The 20,164-nt window shown below is 43.3% G+C and overlaps 1 protein-coding gene across 1 annotated transcript in view; it reads right to left on the reverse strand.

Moving 5' to 3' along the window:
* Positions 1–20,164, reverse strand: part of CYTIP (cytohesin 1 interacting protein) — a 37,970-nt gene that overhangs the window by 10,921 nt on the left and 6,885 nt on the right. Inside the window, exons 2-4 of the mRNA XM_073545654.1 lie at positions 12,477–12,532; positions 10,032–10,086; positions 1,723–1,819 (exon numbers count right to left, since the gene is read on the reverse strand). Coding sequence (XP_073401755.1) covers positions 1,723–1,819; positions 10,032–10,086; positions 12,477–12,532 — 208 coding nt within the window. The remainder of the gene's footprint in view (positions 1–1,722; positions 1,820–10,031; positions 10,087–12,476; positions 12,533–20,164) is intronic.

Genomic DNA, 20,164 nt, shown 5'->3' on the forward strand with positions numbered 1-20,164 from the left:
ATACAGTTAAGTTGTTGACAAATAATGTAGATACGCTGTAAACCATTACTGACCATACATTTATGCTAAAATGTCCTGTATGGAATGAAATTCATATTAGAGATGGCGAACAGGCAGCACATCAATCACGGTTCGGTCAATAAGAAGCATGCTATCTATAAGAGCCATGAGTATTATACCTGAGCCAAGCGATGGAGCCACTTCCCCGACGCACGTTTCAGTGGACATGCCTTCTTCTGGGGGAGTCAATCGCTTGGCTCAGGTACAATACTCTTTTTTTCTTATGTGTTCCCACGTTTACCATATACAGTATAAAGGTTTACCAGTCCTGTTACATTGTTTACAATCAATGGAATGAAATAACAAAAAGAGAAAGGCATGTGTCAGGTGGACACTGCAGCCAGTCACTGTACTCTGAGTCTAAGAGCACTTGTGCTCGAAACGCGTACAGAGACCTGGAGAATATCCCCATGCGGTAATTTTGTTGCCGTCACTTGATCATAAGCAGCCATGAATTTATTTTAAATATGATTCAATAAAAATCCTGGATTTTAATTTCTGGAGCTGGACCTTCCTTTCTTTTCTTGGATCTACCATACGTCCTGGCAGAGACGTGTCCGTGCTCAGAGCCTTCCAACAGTTCCCATGAACTTATAAGAGGTGAGCTGAAATTTATCTTTCTCAGTACTGTCACTGTAGTGACTTGTTCAAACCACTGAGATCATTGCTGTGGCTGCAGCGATCACATGTCAATGCAAAACAACATTATTAGAGCCAAATAAACCTAAAGCGGTGGGAGAACAGGGAAACATCAGCTTGGGAACTATAATGCATGAATAAGAAGAGTTTTACTCCTTTTGCTATTGTACACATTTGTTTGCTCTTTTTTAAAAAAAAATGCCACTGAAAACCACTTCATAAGAGTTTTCAGGGGCTATAATTTTGTTGGTGCTAGGACAAGAAACAAAATCGGTGTGATTCTGACGTATAGCACTGCTGCCAGGTTACACCAATGCCTCTACCTTGTGCCAGTCCTTACACTGGTTACCCATCCACTCCAGAATTCAGTACAAACTTATTACCCTCACCCACAAAGCCCTCCATGGCTCAGCACCACCCTACATCTCCTCCCTCATTTCAGTCTACCACCCTACCCGCGCCCTCCGTTCTGCTGATGACCTGAGGTTAGCATCCTCAATAATCAGAACCTCCCACTCCCATCTCCAAGACTATACACATGCTGCGCCAAATCTTTGGAATGCACTTCCCAGGTCATTATGGCTGGTCCGAACAATGAAGGCAACTGTTACCTCCCACCTTTCGGGTCTACCTCTTTCCTCATAGACTGTAAGCTTGCGAGCAGGGCCCTCATTCCTCTTGGTATCTGTTATGATCTATGTGACTATTGTTATGCTGTAATGTCTATCGTCTGTACAAGTCCCCTCTGAATTGTACAGTGTTGCGGAATATGTTGGCGCTATAGAAATAAAATTATTATTATTATTATTAACTGTATGAACGGGCCATGGAACTTGCTTGTTTACCTGTCTACAGCGCCATACTTGAGAACAACTCCTCGCATGCATTTACTAGAAATTGGTAATACATGCTAGGAGTGTTACTTGCAAACCACAAATCCATCTCTGGTTCTTCCTCCATATTTTGTTCCAGAATACGGTCACCTTTATATGATTACTAAGGGAGAAACATGTAGACACTGACCGGCTCTCAGTCCAGCATGGCTAGATGGGCTGTCCTCATGCACTTTGTACACGTATGTCCTCATGTCTGTCCCGCGTACATGCTGCAGCTTGTATGTCTGTAATTCAAAGCATGAATAAACATAGATCATGTTTTGATAAAGCATTGAGTCTGAATGTTTAATTTAGTTAATGTGCAAGATAGGTTTATACTTTATTCAGAAAACTAAAAGATCAGCTCCATTTTCTGATACAGAACCTCCAAATCCCCTCCATATATATAAGATTTTAATGTGAAAATTCCAGTGGCCTGCACTCACCACTAGAGGGAGCTTAGGAGCCTAATGAATACTCTCATATAGTTACCCTAATAATAGGAGAGTACATAGCAGGCTCCCTGCTTGTTTCCATTGGTATATTAAAGGGCATCTATTAGTAGGATTTCACCCTTCAACCTATTTCTATACACAAGTAGCTTTTTCAAAGACAAGCCCGGCTATACCTTTACATGGCCAGTCCTATTACTGAGAAATCAGCGTTTTAATTCATATGCAAATGAGGGTGTAGATCTGAAGCCTCTGTCACCCCAGCTCTATTCTCCACCCAGCGCCACCTCCTCCTGCTTGACTGACAACCTCTTTGCCTGAAGTCTCACAGCATAGAGGCTATCAGTCAAGAAGCAGAAGGAAGTGACATTGGGTGAGGAATAGAGCTGGAGTGACAGAGGCTTCCAATCTACAAATAGCTCTTCAGTCTCATTTCCATATCCATTAGAATGTTGATTTCTCAGGAAAACATTTTATTTGTTATTATTTTCTTTATCATTATTATTTCTTTATATGATAACTAATTTGGCTGGGTGAGAGGTTCTGTACTGAGGTCTAAGGGGTAACATTTCTCCTTCTGGAGAGTGACATACTGGCTCTGGCATGCCAAGGTAAGGAGGCTTAGGCTACTTTCACACATCAGTTTTTTGCCGTCAGGCAGGATCCGGCTATTTTTAGAAAAAACGGATCCGGCATAAATTTTGGAGAACTGTAGAAACGGATCCGTTTTTCTGCCGGATCCGTCTAGCAGGTTATATCTGTTTCCTGGGGGCTGGCCAACTGGATCTGAGCATGCGCAGACTTAAAAAAACGGATCTGGTGGCTGGATCCGTCTTTTTCTGGATCCGGCGCATTCCGGCGCCCATAGACTTTCATTGTGGCAAAAAGCCGGAAGCATCGGATCCGGCGCTTCCGGCTTTTCCGCCGGAGACAAAAAACGTTACAGTAGCCGTTTTTTCCAGACGCCGGAATGAGACAAGTAGCTGGATCCGGCAAAAAACGGATGAAACGCAATGCCATCCGGCGCGATCCGGCGCTAATGCAAGTCAATGGGGAAAAACTGGATACGGCATTGCATTTCGCCGGATCCGGTTTTACAAAAAAAAGCCGGATCGCGCCTGACGGCGAAAAACTGATGTGTGAAAGAGGCCTTATACACTGTGCAATGCTCCTCTGGGAAACTTAATATGCAAATGTCCTTTTCAGCGAGGAAGAGGACTTGAACTCTATAGTGCCACCTGTTGGAAGCACCCTGTCTGAAAATTGAGATTCTGATTTTGCTTTGTCCCAAGTCACATTTCAAAGCTCGTTAAAGGGTCAATAGTGACTTGTAGGATTGCTGCTTCCCAACAGGTGGCACTATAGAGTTCAAGTCCTCTTCCTCACTGAAAAGGACATTTGCATATTATTTTCCCAGAGGAGCATTGCACAGTGAATAAGCCTCCTTACCTTGGCATGTCAGAGCCGGTATGTCACTCTCCGCAAGGAGAAACCTTACCCCTTAGACCTCAATAAGAAACTTTGTAATACAACATATCAGAGAAATTTGCCTCTTTCTCCTCCTTATTTGATCACTTATTCTCAAAATTCTAAGATCCCAGGTAACATCTGTATTCAGTGAAGACAGATATTGTTGCATTGCTGGGATTGATTCTTGTAAGTAGCAACTGTCATCCCTGTAGATGGGACTAGGTGAGGGTTTGGTGTAGCCGGAGTCGGAGCGTCTCCCCTCTTTATAGAATGTTATCAGTAGTAACCATCATCTCCCATCTCAGTAATGTAACAATCTGTCTTCACTGAATACAGATTTTACCTGTGAATTGAGCATTTTGACAATAAAAGATCAGTTCAAGAGAAGAAAGAAGCAGATTCCTTTAATAAGATATATTACAAAGTTGCTTATTTTCATGTGTACTATGGATTTATAAAATAAAAAATTTGACTACACTTTAAGCCATTAAAAATAAAATGCCAATTTATATAACTCACTAATAGAGGGGATTTTTATTATGATTTCAACCCTTTTCCTCAAATATTAGTCCTGATTCACTTTTGCTTTAATAACTTAAAGGGGTTGTACAACTAGAACAAAAAAAAACATTTTGTTTTATATGCTAATTTTGCTAATTTTTTAACCTACTAAAATACTTTCATTATTATTTTGGCGTCGGTGGCCCAATTTCGCAGCCGGTTCTGCAGCTCTTCAGACTTTATTCTGACACAGAAAGTGATCTTTGTTCTCGCCATCCCGCCTACTTCCCCTCTGTGTCGGCACATGATTATTAACGTGTATGAAGGGGGCTGGCCGAGTGTCTCATTTCAATAGCTAATACATCCCATTTCTCTATCCCTGCACCAGCTGTGAGAGAGAAGGGGTCTGGCTTAGCAAATGAACACTGCCTAACATCCAGACGCTTCAAAGCCATCACTACTCACTTTACGACACATAGAAAGAAAGTGACGACGAGACTAAAATAATAGTAAAATTATATTAGTAGGGTATAAAAGTTTAACCCCTTCACGGCATATGACGTACAGTTATGTCATATGTCGTGTCCTTGACTTTGATGCGGGCTCGCAAGTCGAGCCCGCTTCTTTCCTGGCAGATGATGGCTGAATTATTCAGCTATCATCTGCTTCTAACAGTTGCAAGTAGATCTCCACCCGTAGCTGTTAACCTATTAAATGAGGCTGTCAATCTCTGACAGTGGCATTTAACACGTGTCCATCAATGCACCCATGATGTGATCGCGGGGCACCTATGGGTTGCAATGACAGCTGGGGGGTCTCCTAAAGAACTCCATGCTTATCATGACAATTTTCTTGTTTTTCTGACATTCATAGGAGGCCGTGATTTTCACTATACATAGCTATGTATAGTACTGTACAAGTGATCGGATGATCGCAGCTTCAAGTCCCCCAAGGAGACTATTAATAAAGTAAAAAGTAGAATAAAAATGTTTTTAAAAATATGAAAAAAGTTTTAAAAAAATGCAAAAGTTCAAATCACTCTCCTTTTGCCACATTAAAAATAAAACAATTTAAAAAAATACAAATATTCGTTATTGCTGCATTCGTAAAAGTCCGACTTATAAAAATATAAAATAAATTAATCTGATCGGTAAATGGTGTAACGAGAAAAAGTCGAAATGCCAGATTTAGGGGTTTTTTGGCCACTTCAACATTGTCATAAAATGCAGTAAGAGGGGAACAAAACCTCATATCGTCTCCAAAATGGTATCAGTGAGAACATCAGCTCAGGGCGCAAAAAATAAGCCACATCACACAGCCCTATTTCTCGAAAACGTAAAATATTGCAGGCTTCGAAAAATGTTGACAAAAGCAAAGTTTTTTTTATTTAATACAAATTATTTTTTACCACTTAAATAAAAAAAAAAAGCTATACATGTTTGATATCGGCGTACTCGTACTGACCTGGAGAATCACATTACCAGGTTTGTTTTACGATATAGTGAACATGGTAAATAAAAAACCCCAAAAACAATTGTGGAATTGCACTTTTTTTTTGCAATTTCAACACACTTGGATTTTTTTTTCCCCTCAAAAAAACAAACTCTCATACCGTCATGTGGATGGTGGTCCATGGCCACCGAATCAGACCCCCTGCAAAGTACTCCTACCTGACAGCATCCCCAGCGCCTCTTCTGATTAATAGACCGGTGCGTCTCACCGCTATGATGACATCACAACAGACCTACTGACCAGAAGAGGAGTCAGGGATACCAGCAGGTAGGAGGACGTCACACGGCCACGGACTAGCGACATGGCTGCTGGGTGAGGGTCCTGCGAATCTTATTGCTCAGCTCTAGTATTTACATTTGTTCTGGCCAGACAACCCCTTTAACCCCTTACCTACAATTGACGTAATATTCCGTCCATGTGACCATGGACCTAATTACCATGGACGGAATATTACGTCATCGCGATCAGCGGCGCCCACGTGGTGAGCGCCGCTGATCGCGGCCGAGTGTCAGCTAATTATCATAGCTGACACCCGGCACAATGTGTCAGGGGCGGTCACGGACCGCCCCCGACACGTTAACCCCTTGCACACCGCGATCAAACGCGATCGCGGTGTACCGGGGGTTAAAGGGAAGCATCGGCAGGGAGGGGGCTCCCTCCGTGCTTCCCTGAGCCCCCCACGGCAGCGCAATGTGCAGCGCTGCTGCGGGGGGCTCCTTTCCTCCAGGCCCCCGAATCCAAGATGGCGACGGGGGCCTTCGGGGGCCTGAGGAAGCTGGCTTCCTCAGTGCCTGCAAAGCGCAGGCATGAGGAAGCCTTCAGCAGTGCCTGTGTCAGATCGCTGATCTGTCACAGTGATCTGTGATGTGACAGATCAGCGATCTGTCACAGGACAGTGATGTCCCACCTGGGACAAGGTAATAAAGTAAAAAATAGAAAAAAAAGTGTTAAAAATAATTTAAAAAAAATCGCTAAATAAATTAGTAAAAAAAAAAAAAAATATTCCCCAATAAATCCATTTTTTCAAAATAAAAAAAAACAAAAACAATAAAAGTACACATATTTGGTATCGCCGCGTCCGTAATGACCTGCCCTATAAAACTGTCCCATTAGTTAACCCCTTTAGCGAACCCCTTAAAAAATAAAAATAAAAAACGAAGCAAAAAATAATGATTTATTATCATACCACCGAACAAAAAGTGCAATAACACGCGATCAAAAAGACGCATATAAGTATGCATGGTACCTCTGAAAACGTCATCTTGTCCCGCAAAAAACGAGCTGCCATACAGCATCATCCGCAAAAAAATAAAAAAGTTATAGCTCGCGATACAAAAATAATTATTTTTTATATAAAATTGTTTTCATTGCAAAAAACCGACAAAACATAAAAAAACGACCTAAATGAGGTATCGCTGTAACCGTACTGACCCGAAGAATAAAACCGCGTTATCAATTTTACCACACGCGGAACGGTGTAAACGCACCCCCCCAAAAGAAATTCATGAAACGCTGGTTTTTGTTCATTCTGCGCCCCAAAAATCGGAATAAAAAGCGGTCAAAAAATGTCACGTGCCCGAAAATGGTACCAATAAAAACGTCAACTCGTCCCGCAAAAAATAAGACCTCACATAACTCGGTGGGTCAAAATACGGAAAAATTATAGCTCACAATATGTGGTGATGCAAAAACTATTTTTACAATAAAAAGCGTCTTTTAGCGTGCGACAGCCGCCAAACATAAAAACCGCCATAAATCGTAAATCAAACCCCCCGTTATCACCCCCTTAGTTAGGGAAAAATAATAAAACTAAAAGAAAATGTATTTATTTCCATTTTCCCGCTAGGGTTAGGGTTAGGGTAGGGTTAGGGTTAGGGCTAGGGTTAGGGTTAGGGCTAGGGATAGGGTTAGGGCTAGGGCTAGGGTTAGGGCTAGGGCTAGGGTTAGGGCTAGGGCTCAGATTAGGGTTAGGGGTGTGTTGAGGTTAGGGTTGGAGTTATAATTGGGGGTTTCCACTGTTTGGGCACATCAGGTGCTCTCCAAAGGCAACATGGCGTCTGATCTCAATTCCAGCCAATTCTGCGTTGAAAAAGTCAAATGGTGCTCCTTCCCTTCCAAGCTCTGCCATGTGCCCAAAGAGTGTTTTACCCCCACATGTAGGGTATCAGCCTACTCAGGACAAATTACAAAGCAACTTTTGGGGTCCAATTTCTCCTGTTACCCATAGGAAAATAAAAAATTGGGGGCAAAAATATAATTTTGCGGAAAAAAATGTTTTTTTTATTTTCACGCCCAGGCGTTATAAACTTCTGTGAAGCACTTGGGGGTTCAAAGTGCTCTCCACACATCTAGATAAGCTCCGTGGGGGGTCTAGTTTCCAAAATGGGGTCACTTGTGGGGGGTTTCCACTGTTTAGGTACATCAGGGGCTCTCCAAACGCACATGACACCCGCAGACCAATCCATCAAAGTCTGCATTCCAAAACGTCACTACTTCCCTTCCGAGCCCCGACGTGTCCCCATACAGTAGTTTTCTCCCACATATGAGGTATCAGCGTACTCAGGACAAATTGGACAACAACTTTTGTGGTCCAATTTCTCCTGTTACCCTTGGGAAAATAAAAAAATGGGGACTAAAAGATCATGTTTGTGGAAAAAATACGATTTTTTTATTTTTACGCCCGGACGTTATAAACTTCAGTGAAGCACTGGGGGGTTCAAAGTGCTCACCTCACATCTAGATAAGTTCCTTGGGGGGTCTAGTTTCCAAAATGGTGTCATTTGTGGGGGGTTTCTACTGTTTTGGTACATCAGGGGCTTTCGTAACGCGACATGGTGTCTGATCTCAATTCCAGCCAAAAACGTCAAATGGCGCTGCTTCCCTTCCGAGCTCTGCCATGCGCCCAAATAGTGGTTTACACCCACATGTGGGGTATCAGCGTACTCAGGATAAATTGCACAATATCTTTTAGGGTCCTGTTACTTTTGGAAAAATAAGAATTGAGGGTGAAAAGATCATTTTTGTGGAAAAAATATGATTTTTTAATTGTACTGCTGTACGTTATAAACTTCTGTGAAACCCTTGGGGGTTCAAAGTTCTCACCACACATCTAGATAAGTTCCTTGGGGGGTCTAGATTCCAAAATGGTGTCATTTGTGGGGGGTTTCCACTGTTTTGGTACATCAGGGGTTTTCCAATCGCGACATGGTGTCCGATCTCAATTCTAGCCAAAAACGTCAAATGGCGCTGCTTCCCTTCCGAGCTCTGCTATGCGCCCAAATAGTCATTTACACCCACATATGGGGTATCAGCGTACTCAGGACAAATTGCACAATAACTTTTAGGGTCCTGTTACCCTTGGAAAAATAAAAATTGGGGGTGAAAAGATCATTTTTGTGGAAAAAATATGATTTTTTAATTGTACCGCTGTACGTTATAAACTTCTGTGAAGCCCTTGTGGGTTCAAAGTTCTCACCACATATCTAGATAAGTTCCTTGGGGGGTCTAGTTTCCAAAATGGGGTCACTTGGGGGGTTTCCACTGTTTAGGTACATCAGGGGCTCTCCAAACAATACATGGCGTCCGATCTGAATTCCAGCCAATTTTGCATTGAAAAAGTCAAACAGCGCTCCTTCCCTACTGAGGTCTGCCATGCACCGAAACAGTGGTTCCCCCCCACATATCAGGTATCAGCGTACTCAGGACAAATTGCACAATAACTTTTGCAGTCCAATTTCTCCTGTTACCCTTGGTAAAATAAAGAAAATTGAACCTGAAGTATTTTTTTTGTGAAAAAAAGTTAAATGTTCATTTTTTTTTTAATATTCAAAAAATTCCTGTGATGCACCTAAAGAGTTAATAAACTTCTTGAATGTGGTTTTAAGCACCTTAAGGGGTGCAGTTTTTAGAATGGTGTCACTTTTGGGTATTTTCTATCATATAGACCCCTCAAAGTGGCTTCAAATGTGAAGTGGTCCCTAAAAATAAAATGGTGTTGCAAAAATGAGAAATCGCTGGTCAATTTTTAACCCTTATAACTTCCTAACAAAAAAAAATTTTGGTTCCAAAATTGTGCTGATGTAAAGTAAACATGTGGGAAATGTTATGTATTAAGTTTTTTGTGTGCCGTATCGCTGTGATTTAAGGGCATAAAAATTCAAAGTTGGAAAATTGCGAAATTTTCAAAATTTTCGCCAAATTTCCGTTTTTTTCACAAATAAACGCAAGTTATTTGAATGCAATTTTACCACTACCATGAAGTACAATATGTCACGAGAAAACAATGTCAGAATCACCAGGATCCATGAAAGAGTTCCAGAGTTATGACCTCATAAAGGTACAGTGGTCAGAATTGTAAAAATTGGCCCGGGAGTTAACGTGCAAACCACCCTTGGTAGTGAAGGGGTTAACACGTACCAATAATATGGATGTAAAATGTACATGCATATGTGCAATATACAACCGCTCCTATCCTTATGTTCTGCAATTTTTCGCATAGATTATGTAAAATGTTTGCATTTACCTGAATTTCGAAGCCAAATGGTTCATTATCCTGCTTTGTAATAACCACTACTCTCCTGAAAAACAGAACACATGATAAATATTCAGTTATTACATTCACTCTACAGATTTGATGTGTTAGAATATCCATCCTAGCAATTACATTTTGCCAAAAATATGTTAAAATAGATCAGCAGAATATTCCGCATAGAGCAGAATACTTTGCTGACAGATCCATGCTGACCTAGATGCTAGTTATTTAATCGTTATGTTGGCACCCTGTGTGGTTTAGGCACTGACTATTAAATATTAGAAGTTAAAAAAAAAAGCTAGTAAAGAGCTAACAAACAGATTTTTCTAACTATAAGCGCCAGAATTCTGGGGCAATTTATGGTAAAATAAACTGTCTTGCACCTTATTTATTACATATTTTAGACATTTTTCTCTCCTTTGCTGAAAAGGGTATGGCTAGCCTGAAAAGCCCGTAGTAAGTGTAATCATAATAATATTAGGAAATACCTCCGATTTAGTTCTCCTGATTAGCTATGTCACTTACATCATGTGCAGGGCTTTGCAGTAGCTTAGGTATCCATGGTTACGACCACTAGTAACTAACTGTCATTATGTGAGTGGTCGTAACCCTGGATACCTAAGCTACCTCAATGCCCTGCACAGGAGTTGAGTGACATAGCTTATCAAGAGAACTATACTACATTTGTAATTGGAGGTTATTTGCTAATGTTATTATTATTACACCTACTAGGTTTTGGATAGGAACTTGGAAATGGGAACACCCCTTTAATATATACAGTACTGATAAATAAGTCACAGTGTTCATAGCTTAGGCTAGCCTAAACCCCTTTCTATCAACCATCTTCCACAATGACCTCCAGCCTGAACCACTGACACCCATGTAAGAGCATGGTCCACTTTCATAAATTGTAAAGAATCTGAAATATTGCAGAATTTTTCTTCACAGGTTTAGCTACTGCAATGACATGAGTGAGTTTCATTCTTGCAATGCTTTTGTCAAAGGTTCATTGATTTTGGGCTAGAGATTAGAAATATGGGGAATTCCATCTGTTCTTATAATGAAACTGTGTCTAATTTCCTGGCAGCATTTTTAAAGCCTGATATTGAGACAATTTACGGATAATCAAATAAAAATGTGAAAGAATGTTGTGAAGACACAGCATTGTATCTTAATAAACCAGATGTCAGCAAGCCAGAAAGAATAGACTTATCTATATTTTGACTTTTGAATTTATGTGTTTCTTTCTGGTTGGTCAAGAAAACAGACTTTTGCTTGTGTAAGCCTGTAATGTTGTTTTGTAAGTTGACATTTGATGTAACATTCTGTGCTCTTATCCTGGATGACTAGTGATGTTTGCTGATATGCTAATTATACATTGTCCATGCCAGCCAATGAAGGACACTTGTTAATTTATAAAAAGAGGCTATATTCCTCTGTATAGTGAAACAGAGAGACAGAGATTCAGCCAAGACATGCAGACATCCAGAGAGCCTCTACCTGACAGCAGCCAATACATCATGGCTCCATCACGAAGGACACAGATTTATCATTCTACAAGATGGCAGCTTAGGGGACCTCGGTCCCGGCTGGAAGAATACAGATCTGCTCCATTAACTATCACAAACCATGAATACATTTGGAGAAAGCCAGGATTGGGACCCGCTCGTCGCCTGGCTCCATGGAGATGTTTAGAGAAGTCAGGTTGTGACCCTCTGGTCAACTAGCCTTGTACCTCATTGGACTGTCATCTTCCTAAGCTTGTCATTACCTTCTCTCTGTGTGTGCCACAGCTGGGGTAGTTGGCCCTGGAAGACGAAGCCAGGCTGTGACCCTCTTGTCAACTGGCCCTTGTACCTGAATGTACTGTCATCTTCCTACGCTTGTCGTTAACTCCTCTTTGTATGTGTGCCACAGGTGGGGTAATTGGCCCTGGAAGATCTGAAGTAACAGCTGCTATTATCCCGGTGAGTCAGCAGAAGAGTGAAACTCTGTAACATGCACCATCTTTGGTACCGTGCTGGGACTGTTCTACGTGTTACCTGTCTGTTTTGTGGTTCAATAAAGTATTGGCACACTGTTTTACCCTCAACCTGTGTTGTCTGAGTAGCGCTATGCCCATGGTAAAAGGAGAGCAGGCGTTTAGTGGGACGAACCCTGGTCCATGCGGCTTCGGCTAGTGGACCGGGGCGCCAGCCGACCCCCCCATGTCTCCACAAATATAAATTATAGATATTTTCTAAATCATCTTTCTCAATAATCAAAATCAAAAATGTCCCTAAAAAATCAAGGAGCTGAGAATTCATGTTATAAACCTAAATTGTCAAAGTTATGGTATCAGAGACCCCTTCACCAGAGCAACCAAGAATAGATTATCAATTTGTAATAACAGCCTATCTTCAAGAACATGTTCTATACTCTATTCCATGCACAAACCTGTTTGGTTCTGATCCCATTGAGTCAATCAGTGAATTTGATCTTGACTTGATAAGCTGTAAAGAATCGAAATTCTGTTATTTGCACATCTGATAATGTTGACATTTCTGGAGTTCTCAAGAAGAGCACTGTAGACACACTTTATAACGTAAGGAGCCTTTTACGTTCCTTAAAAATCTAATTCTACTAAAAATCAGAGAATTATCAGCTGTTCCTACTAAAATTAGCTCCTGATGTGTCAGTTACACAGCTTTACAGCTCTTTACAGTAAAGAATCCTACACAATTTTTCTTAGCCTGATGGAAGCTTGATGATGACATTTTCAGTCATACAAGTTGTATCTTAGTTTCATAGTTTTAAGATTGAAGGTAGACTTAAAGGGAACCTGACAGGTCCCCCTTGTCCCCAGGACCACCAGCAGTCATGTGTACCTATCTAAATTCCCTGCCTATCAGTCACTTTATTACATTGGACACATAAGCAGATGTCACACACGTGGATTGTGGAACCACTGCTCCACAGGCCGGGCTTACCCTGGAGGGGCGTATCTAAGTAACCACCTGGTATTCATTGGAGCCTCTGAAAGAGAGGTCAGGCTTGTGCTGCAGGTAGCCACCAGGTCCCACTCCAAGGCAGTGTCTTATACAGTAGCAGCTGACCCTAAGGGTCAGGGACTCTAGTTAGGATAGTGCGGCCTCTGGATACAGGACAGAATGGACACTGGGACTGGTTCGGAGAGTGCAGCCACTGGATTCTTGACAGGGACTAGGTACAGGAAGATCAGGTATAGGAATAGGTTCAGACAGGACTGGCTTCATGTTCAGGTACCGCAGGAGCAGCTTCAGGGTCTGGTACCGTCGGAGTGGCTTCAGGTTCAGGACCCACCGGACAGCTTCAGGTTCAGGTACATTCAGAGCGCCTTCAGGCTCAGGTACCATCAAAGCGATTTCAAGTTTAGGTACGTTCAGAGTGAGTTCAGGCTCAGGTACCGTCGGAGTTGCTTCGGGCTCAGGTACCGCTAGAGCGGCTTCGGGTTCAGAGTACAAGTAATATGAAAAAAAATAACAACTCATAAAACACAGGGGACCTGGAAACTGACTAGTTATACAACACAAAATAACCAAAAGGAGGTGCTCAGGCACTTGCCAACAGGGGAGCGTGCCTTATTTACCTCATGTCTCCCAGCTATTGGTTGGGGATATTTTCAAAGCACGCGCGCTGCCCCTTTAAGATTTGGGGAGCGGGCACATGCATTAGATGTGGGTCGCCCACACAGGACCGTGGGGTACTCGGTACTGGGCCGATATCAGTGGGATGTGTCACAGCATCGGTGACCCAGACCGTGGTCCTGGGTGCCCAAGCAATGACGATATGTTAATGGTGAATAGTTTGTGATGCCACCTGTAGTGTTTGGCAAGCAAGATGTTAAGCCAACACTGCGTGCAGATCCTCTGGGGCTGATGGTGTGTTGCAGCATAGATGGTGTAGCTCCCCACAGGTGAAGCGGTAACCCCAGGGCAGTGTATAGGCGCAGGCGGTGTGAGGAATGTTGGTACCCAGATGTAGCGGTGCTGACGGGGTTGGCGCACAAATGAATGGAGGACACCAGAACTTGTAGTTCCAAAGCTTTACTCACAGTTGGTGGTACACACTGGTGCCTGCCTCCGTGCCGTGTTCTCCGGGGTAGAGACTCAATCAACCTCCCGGGCAAGTCAGGATTCTCCTCTCCAACACTCCGCCAACATGTACCTTTCCTGAACAACTCCTCTATTGCGCCTTGAAGTGTGAAGAGCTCCAGTACCGTGGTACTCTGAAGTTCCTCCTGTCAGATGTTCCTAACAACTCTCCTTGTACGGCAGACAGCTGTAGCCTACTTTGGGGACTCCCTTTCTCCTGAGTCCCGGCTCTCTATACAGATGCTGTTGTGCCCCAAGTCTTGGATGGGAGTAGTGCATTTACAGCCAACTACTCCACTACTGTCTGCTGCAGAACCATAAGTGTCCATACAACCTCGGGGACCGGGCTCCGGTCTTGCACTGAGAACCTATAGGCAGGGTTCCTCTTCCAACCCACAACTCCTCTCTGTTCTCCTACTCCTTCGTTCCGCGCTGTTCCTTCTCTCTCTTATGGAAGTTTAGGTTGCAGTTCTATGTCTTTCTGCTTCTGTTCCTTTCCTGTGCCAGCTGGCTCAGGTCACTGAGGCAGCTGCAGCACTCCTTCCTTTCTCCCTCTTCTAGGGATCTCCCTCCTCTCGGACCCATCCTCAGACTCTCCTGACTGACTGTCCAGACTCATCTGTAATTCTAAACTTTCCCACTCTTTTATATCTAACTCCACCCACCTCCCAGCACATCTCGGGTTACGAAGCAAGGACCCACGAAAGGTGCTCTGCTACCCTCTAAGCATGAAGCCGCAATGTGGTCAGTGCTGAACCATCCTGTGTGGGATGCAGGTGTGGGAGTGTGGAAAGGAGCTCCCAACTTACCTAGGTGGTGGGGCACTGCACTGTTATGAATGGGTCACCGAGGAGGAGAAAGCCTAAACATGCTAAGCCCAGAAAACCCAGAGAGGTTGGTAACTATGCAGATTGCAGATCCCTGATCCTAACCACACAACGTGGAGCGTACCTACGATGAACCTAGATGCCTTGTCACGGCCGGAGGACTAAATAAGCCTAAAGCAAGAAAAGGGGAAAACTAACTGCCCCAGAGCAGACCCCAAAGGAATAGACAGCCCCCACACATGTATTGACGGTGAAACAAGATGAAAACACAAACACAGGCAGGAAAATAGACTGAGCAAACGATGGGGCCCAAACTAACTAGAAAGGAGAGGAAAGGAAAGACACTGTCTGCAATCTGCCAAAAACCCTACAAAATAATGTCCAACACTTCGGTTAACGAAATTAACCATGAAGTCACTAGACCTCCCACTATATCAGCACTCTGAAATATTCTGAGACAGAGCAAAAAGAGGCCAATCTAATAAAGGACAAAAAGCAAATTGGCAAATACAGATAAATAAGAGTGGAAATTCAGCACAGGCCCAGCCGGGGCTGGCTGACCACACAAAAAATTGAATAGAACAACAAAATCAAGTGTGAACATTAGCAGAGAAACTTAGCTTGAGCTGACTGGAACAGAGCTGAGAACCAAGACCTGACAAGCAGAAGGAATCACCAGCACCAGAGTAGGGCGTCGGCTGTCTTAAATCCAATCTGAGATTCCTGAGGTCCAATCATCATCCTCATTATTAGGTGGCAGATCTCTACTGATTAAATCAGCCTCACTACCTCCTGTTACCACCAGAGGGAGCCTGGAAGGAGAACTCAATGAACTCACAACAGTACCCCCCCCTTGAGGAGGGGTCACCGAACCCTCATCCACACCACCAGGCCGATCAGGATGGGCCCAGTGAAAAGCACGAACCAATCTATTGGCATGAATATCAGAGGCAGAGACCCAAGAATTATCCTCCTGGCCATAACCCTTCCATTTGACCAAATACTGGAGTCTCCATCTAACCAAGCGAGAATCCAATATTTTCTCTACCTCATATTCCACATTGCCTTCAACCAACACAGGGTCAGGAGGTGCTGCCATAGGAACCACTGGCTCAGCAAACCTCTTCAACAGAGATTTGTGAAATACGTTATGGATCTCGAACGTAACTGGAAGAGCCAATCGAAAAGAAACAGGATTAAGAATCTCCAAAATCTTATAAGGTCCAATAAATCTTGGCTTAAATTTTGGAGATGCAACCTTCATAGGAATATTCTTAGACGACAACCAAACCATATCACCCACTTTAAACCGGGGACCAATGGTCCTATACCGGTTGGAAAATCGCTGGGCCTTTTCCTGAGAGAGTGACAACTTATCCACCACTTGGTCCCATATCTGCTGCATTCTCTCAACCACAGTGTCCACACCTGGGCAGGACGAAGATTCCACTTGCCCTGAAGAGAATCGAGGATGAAACCCAAAATTGCAGAAAAAGGGTGACATTAAAGTGGCAGAACTAGCTCTATTGTTCAGCGCGAATTCAGCGAAGGGCAAAAATGAGACCCAATCATCCTGATCAGCAGATATAAAACATCTTAAATAAGACTCCAAGGTCTGGTTTGTTCTCTCAGTCTGTCCATTGGTCTGGGGATGAAACGCGGAGGAGAAGGATAACTGAATTCCCAGATCGGAACAAAAGGCTTTCCAGAATCTGGAAACAAACTGGCCTCCTCTGTCGGACACAATGTTCTCAGGAATCCTATGTAACCGAACCACCTGTTGTAAAAACAAGGGTACCAACTCAGCGGAAGATGGCAACTTTGGGAGTGGTACAAGATGGACCATCTTCGAAAATCTATCTTAAATCATCCAGATAACAGTCATTCTCTGAGAGACAGGAAGGTCAGAAATAAAATCCATTGAGATATGGGTCCATGGCCTCTTGGGCACCGGCAGGGGCATCAGCAACCCACTAGAACGAGAACAGGGTTTAGACCGAGAACAAGTCCCACAAGACTGTACAAAATTCCTGATATCACGAGATAAGGCAGGCCACCAAAAGGACCGACATACCAAATCTCTGGTACCAAAAATACCTGGATGACCAGCCAATGCGGAGCAATGAATTTCAGACATCACTCTCCTTCTCCACTGGTCAGGAACATACAATTTTCCCATAGGGCAACGCTCAGGTTTATCCTCCTGAAATTCCGCCAGGGCGCGTCTCAAATCGGGCGAAATGGCAGAAAGAACTACCCCCTCATCTAGGATGGTAGTAGGCTTGGTCACATTAAGAGAATCGGCAAGGAAACTCCTAGAAATGGTGTCTGCCTTAACATTCTTAGTGCCCGGAAGAAAAGAGACCACAAAATTAAAACGTGTGAAAAACAAGGCCCATCTAGCCTGTCTAGGATTCAAGCATTTGGCCGACTCCAGATAAATCAAATTCTTGTGATCGGTGAGGACCACAACTTGATGTCTAGCTCCCTCCAACCAATGTCTCCACGCCTCATATGCCCATTTCATGGCCAGCAATTCCCGATTCCCCACATCATAGTTGCGTTCAGATGGGGAGAACTTTCGAGAAAAGAAGGCACAGGGATTCATCTTAGAAGTCACAGGGTCTTTTTGGGACAAAACAGCTCCTGCACCAATCTCAGAAGCATCTACCTCCACCTGAAATGGAAGTGAGACATCAGGTTGCCGTAAAACCGGAGCTGAAGTAAATCTCCGCTTAAGCTCCTGAAATGCTGAGACAGCCTCAGGAGACCAATTCAGCACATCAGCGCCCTTCTTGGTCAGATCAGTCAGTGGTTTGACATTACCAGAAAAATTACCTATAAATTTACGCTAGAAATTAGCAATACCCAAAAACTTCTGGAGGGCCTTCAAAGAAGTAGGCTGAACCCAATCATAAATGGCCTGTACCTTGGCCGGGTCCATTTCAATAGTCGATGGAGACAAGATAAATCCCAAAAATGAAATCCTCTGTACACCAAAGAGGCATTTCGATCCCTTAACAAACAGGGAATTCTCCCTCAAATTCCGGAACACAGTCCGGACGTGTTCCACATGAGAATCCCAATCACTAGAGAAGATCAAAACTTACCCACAAAGTCACGGAAAATATCATTCATAAAGGACTGGAAGACAGAAGGGGCATTAGTGAGCCCAAAAGGCATCACCAGGTACTCAAAATGTCCCTCCGGAGTATTAAACGCTGTCTTTCATTGATCCCCGTGCTTGATGTGAATAAGATTATACGCCCCCCTGAGGTCAAGCTTAGTAAACCAGCAGGCACTCTTAACTCTGGAGAATAAATCAGACATCAGAGGTAACAGGTACTGATATTTAACCGTCATCTTGTTAAGGGAACGATAATCAATACACGGTCTTAATGAACCATCTTTCTTGGCCACAAAAAAAACCAGCACCTAAAGGTGACGAGGATGGTCTAATATGACCCTTCTCCAACGACTCCTTAATATAGGATCGCATAGCATCATGTTCGGGTACTGATAAGTTGAAAAGCCGACCCTTGGGAAATTTACACCCAGGCATCAACTCAATTGCACAGTCATAACTCCTATGAGGAGGCAAAGATGCAGACTTACTCTCACTAAATACATCAGAAAAATCAGCCAGATAATCAGGAATATCATGAGACTGAGGAGAGGTGGAGAAAACAGGAGCGTCCCTAAGAACACACTAACAACCCCAACTCACCACAGACCCAGATTTCCAATCCAAAAGTGGATTATGAGTTTGCAACCAGGGAAAACCCAGAACAATGGTATCATGCAAATTATGCAGCATCAAAAATTTACAATTTTCTTGGTGGTCTGGGGCAACTCGCATTATCACCTGGGTCCAAAACTGAGGTTTATTCTCCGCCAAAGGAGTAGCATTAATACCCCTCAAAGGAATAGGCGTCCGCAGAGGCGTCATGGAAAAACCACAACGTTTAGCAAAGTCCAAATCCATCAGATTCAACGCTGCTCCTGAATCCACAAAAGCCTTAGTGGAAAACGTGGATAAGGAGCAGATCAGAGTAATTGCCAAAAGGAACTTAGGTTGTACCCTGCCCACAGCAAATGTGTGTGCAAAACGTTTCTCTCATTTAGGGCAGACAGAAATAGTATGAGAGGCATCTCCACAGAAAAAACACAGCTTATTACGCCTTCTAAACTCTTGACGTTGCGCCCTAGACAAAACCTCATCACATTGCATAGGTTCAGACGTTTGTTCAAAAGGTGGCAGCGCCTCCCGTGCAGTTTTACGTTCACGTAAACGCCGATCAACTTGAATGGCTAATGATATGGAATCATCCAGACCAGAGGGAACAGGAAATCCCACCATAACATCTTTTACGGTCTCTGATAAACCCTTCCGAAAGAGAGCTGCCAAAGCACTATCATTCCATGTAGTAAGGACCGCCCGCTTTCGGAGTTTTTGACAGTATAACTCTGCAGAATCTTGACCCTGGTTTAATGCCAACAGAGTTCTCTCAGCTTGATCAACAGCATTAGGTTCATCATACAACAAACCCAAGGCTTGAAAAAATGCATCCACATTAGTCAGAATAGGATTTTCAGGTGTCAGAGAAAAAGCCCAATCCTGGGGATCGCCGCCCAGCAAGGAGATGACAATTTTAACCTGCTGTGCAGAGCTCCCCGATGAGTTAGGCTTCAAGGCAAGAAATAATATACAATTATTCTTAAAATTCAGAAATTTAGACCGATCCCCAGAAAACACATCAGGAGCAGGGATCTTAGGTTCGGCAGCATGTGACTGAATGAGGTAGGTGGGAATTCCCTGCACTTCAGCAGCAAGTTGCTCCACACGATCAGACAATTGCTTAATCTCCATTAGGGAAAAAAAATCCTCCTACAGCCCCAGAGAAAGAGAGGAAAAAATATATATAAAAAAAAAAAATTCTGACACTTTTTTTAACAACTTTTTCCTGCTTTTGAGTACCCTAGAATCTGTGGTATGGCTGGTGATTCTGTTATGAATGGGTCACCGAGGAGGAAAAAACCTAAACATGCTAAGCCCAGAAAAACCAGAGAGGTTGGTAACTATGCAGATTGCAGATCCCTGATCCTAGCCACACAACTAGCAGCAGCCGTGGAGTGTACCTACGATGAACCTAGATGCCTCGTCACGGCCGGAGGACTAAATAAG

This window comes from Dendrobates tinctorius, unplaced genomic scaffold (genome assembly GCF_039654945.1).
Source record: "Dendrobates tinctorius isolate UK_male_01 unplaced genomic scaffold, ASM3965494v1 ptg000143l, whole genome shotgun sequence".
NCBI classification, from domain to species: domain Eukaryota; kingdom Metazoa; phylum Chordata; class Amphibia; order Anura; family Dendrobatidae; genus Dendrobates; species Dendrobates tinctorius.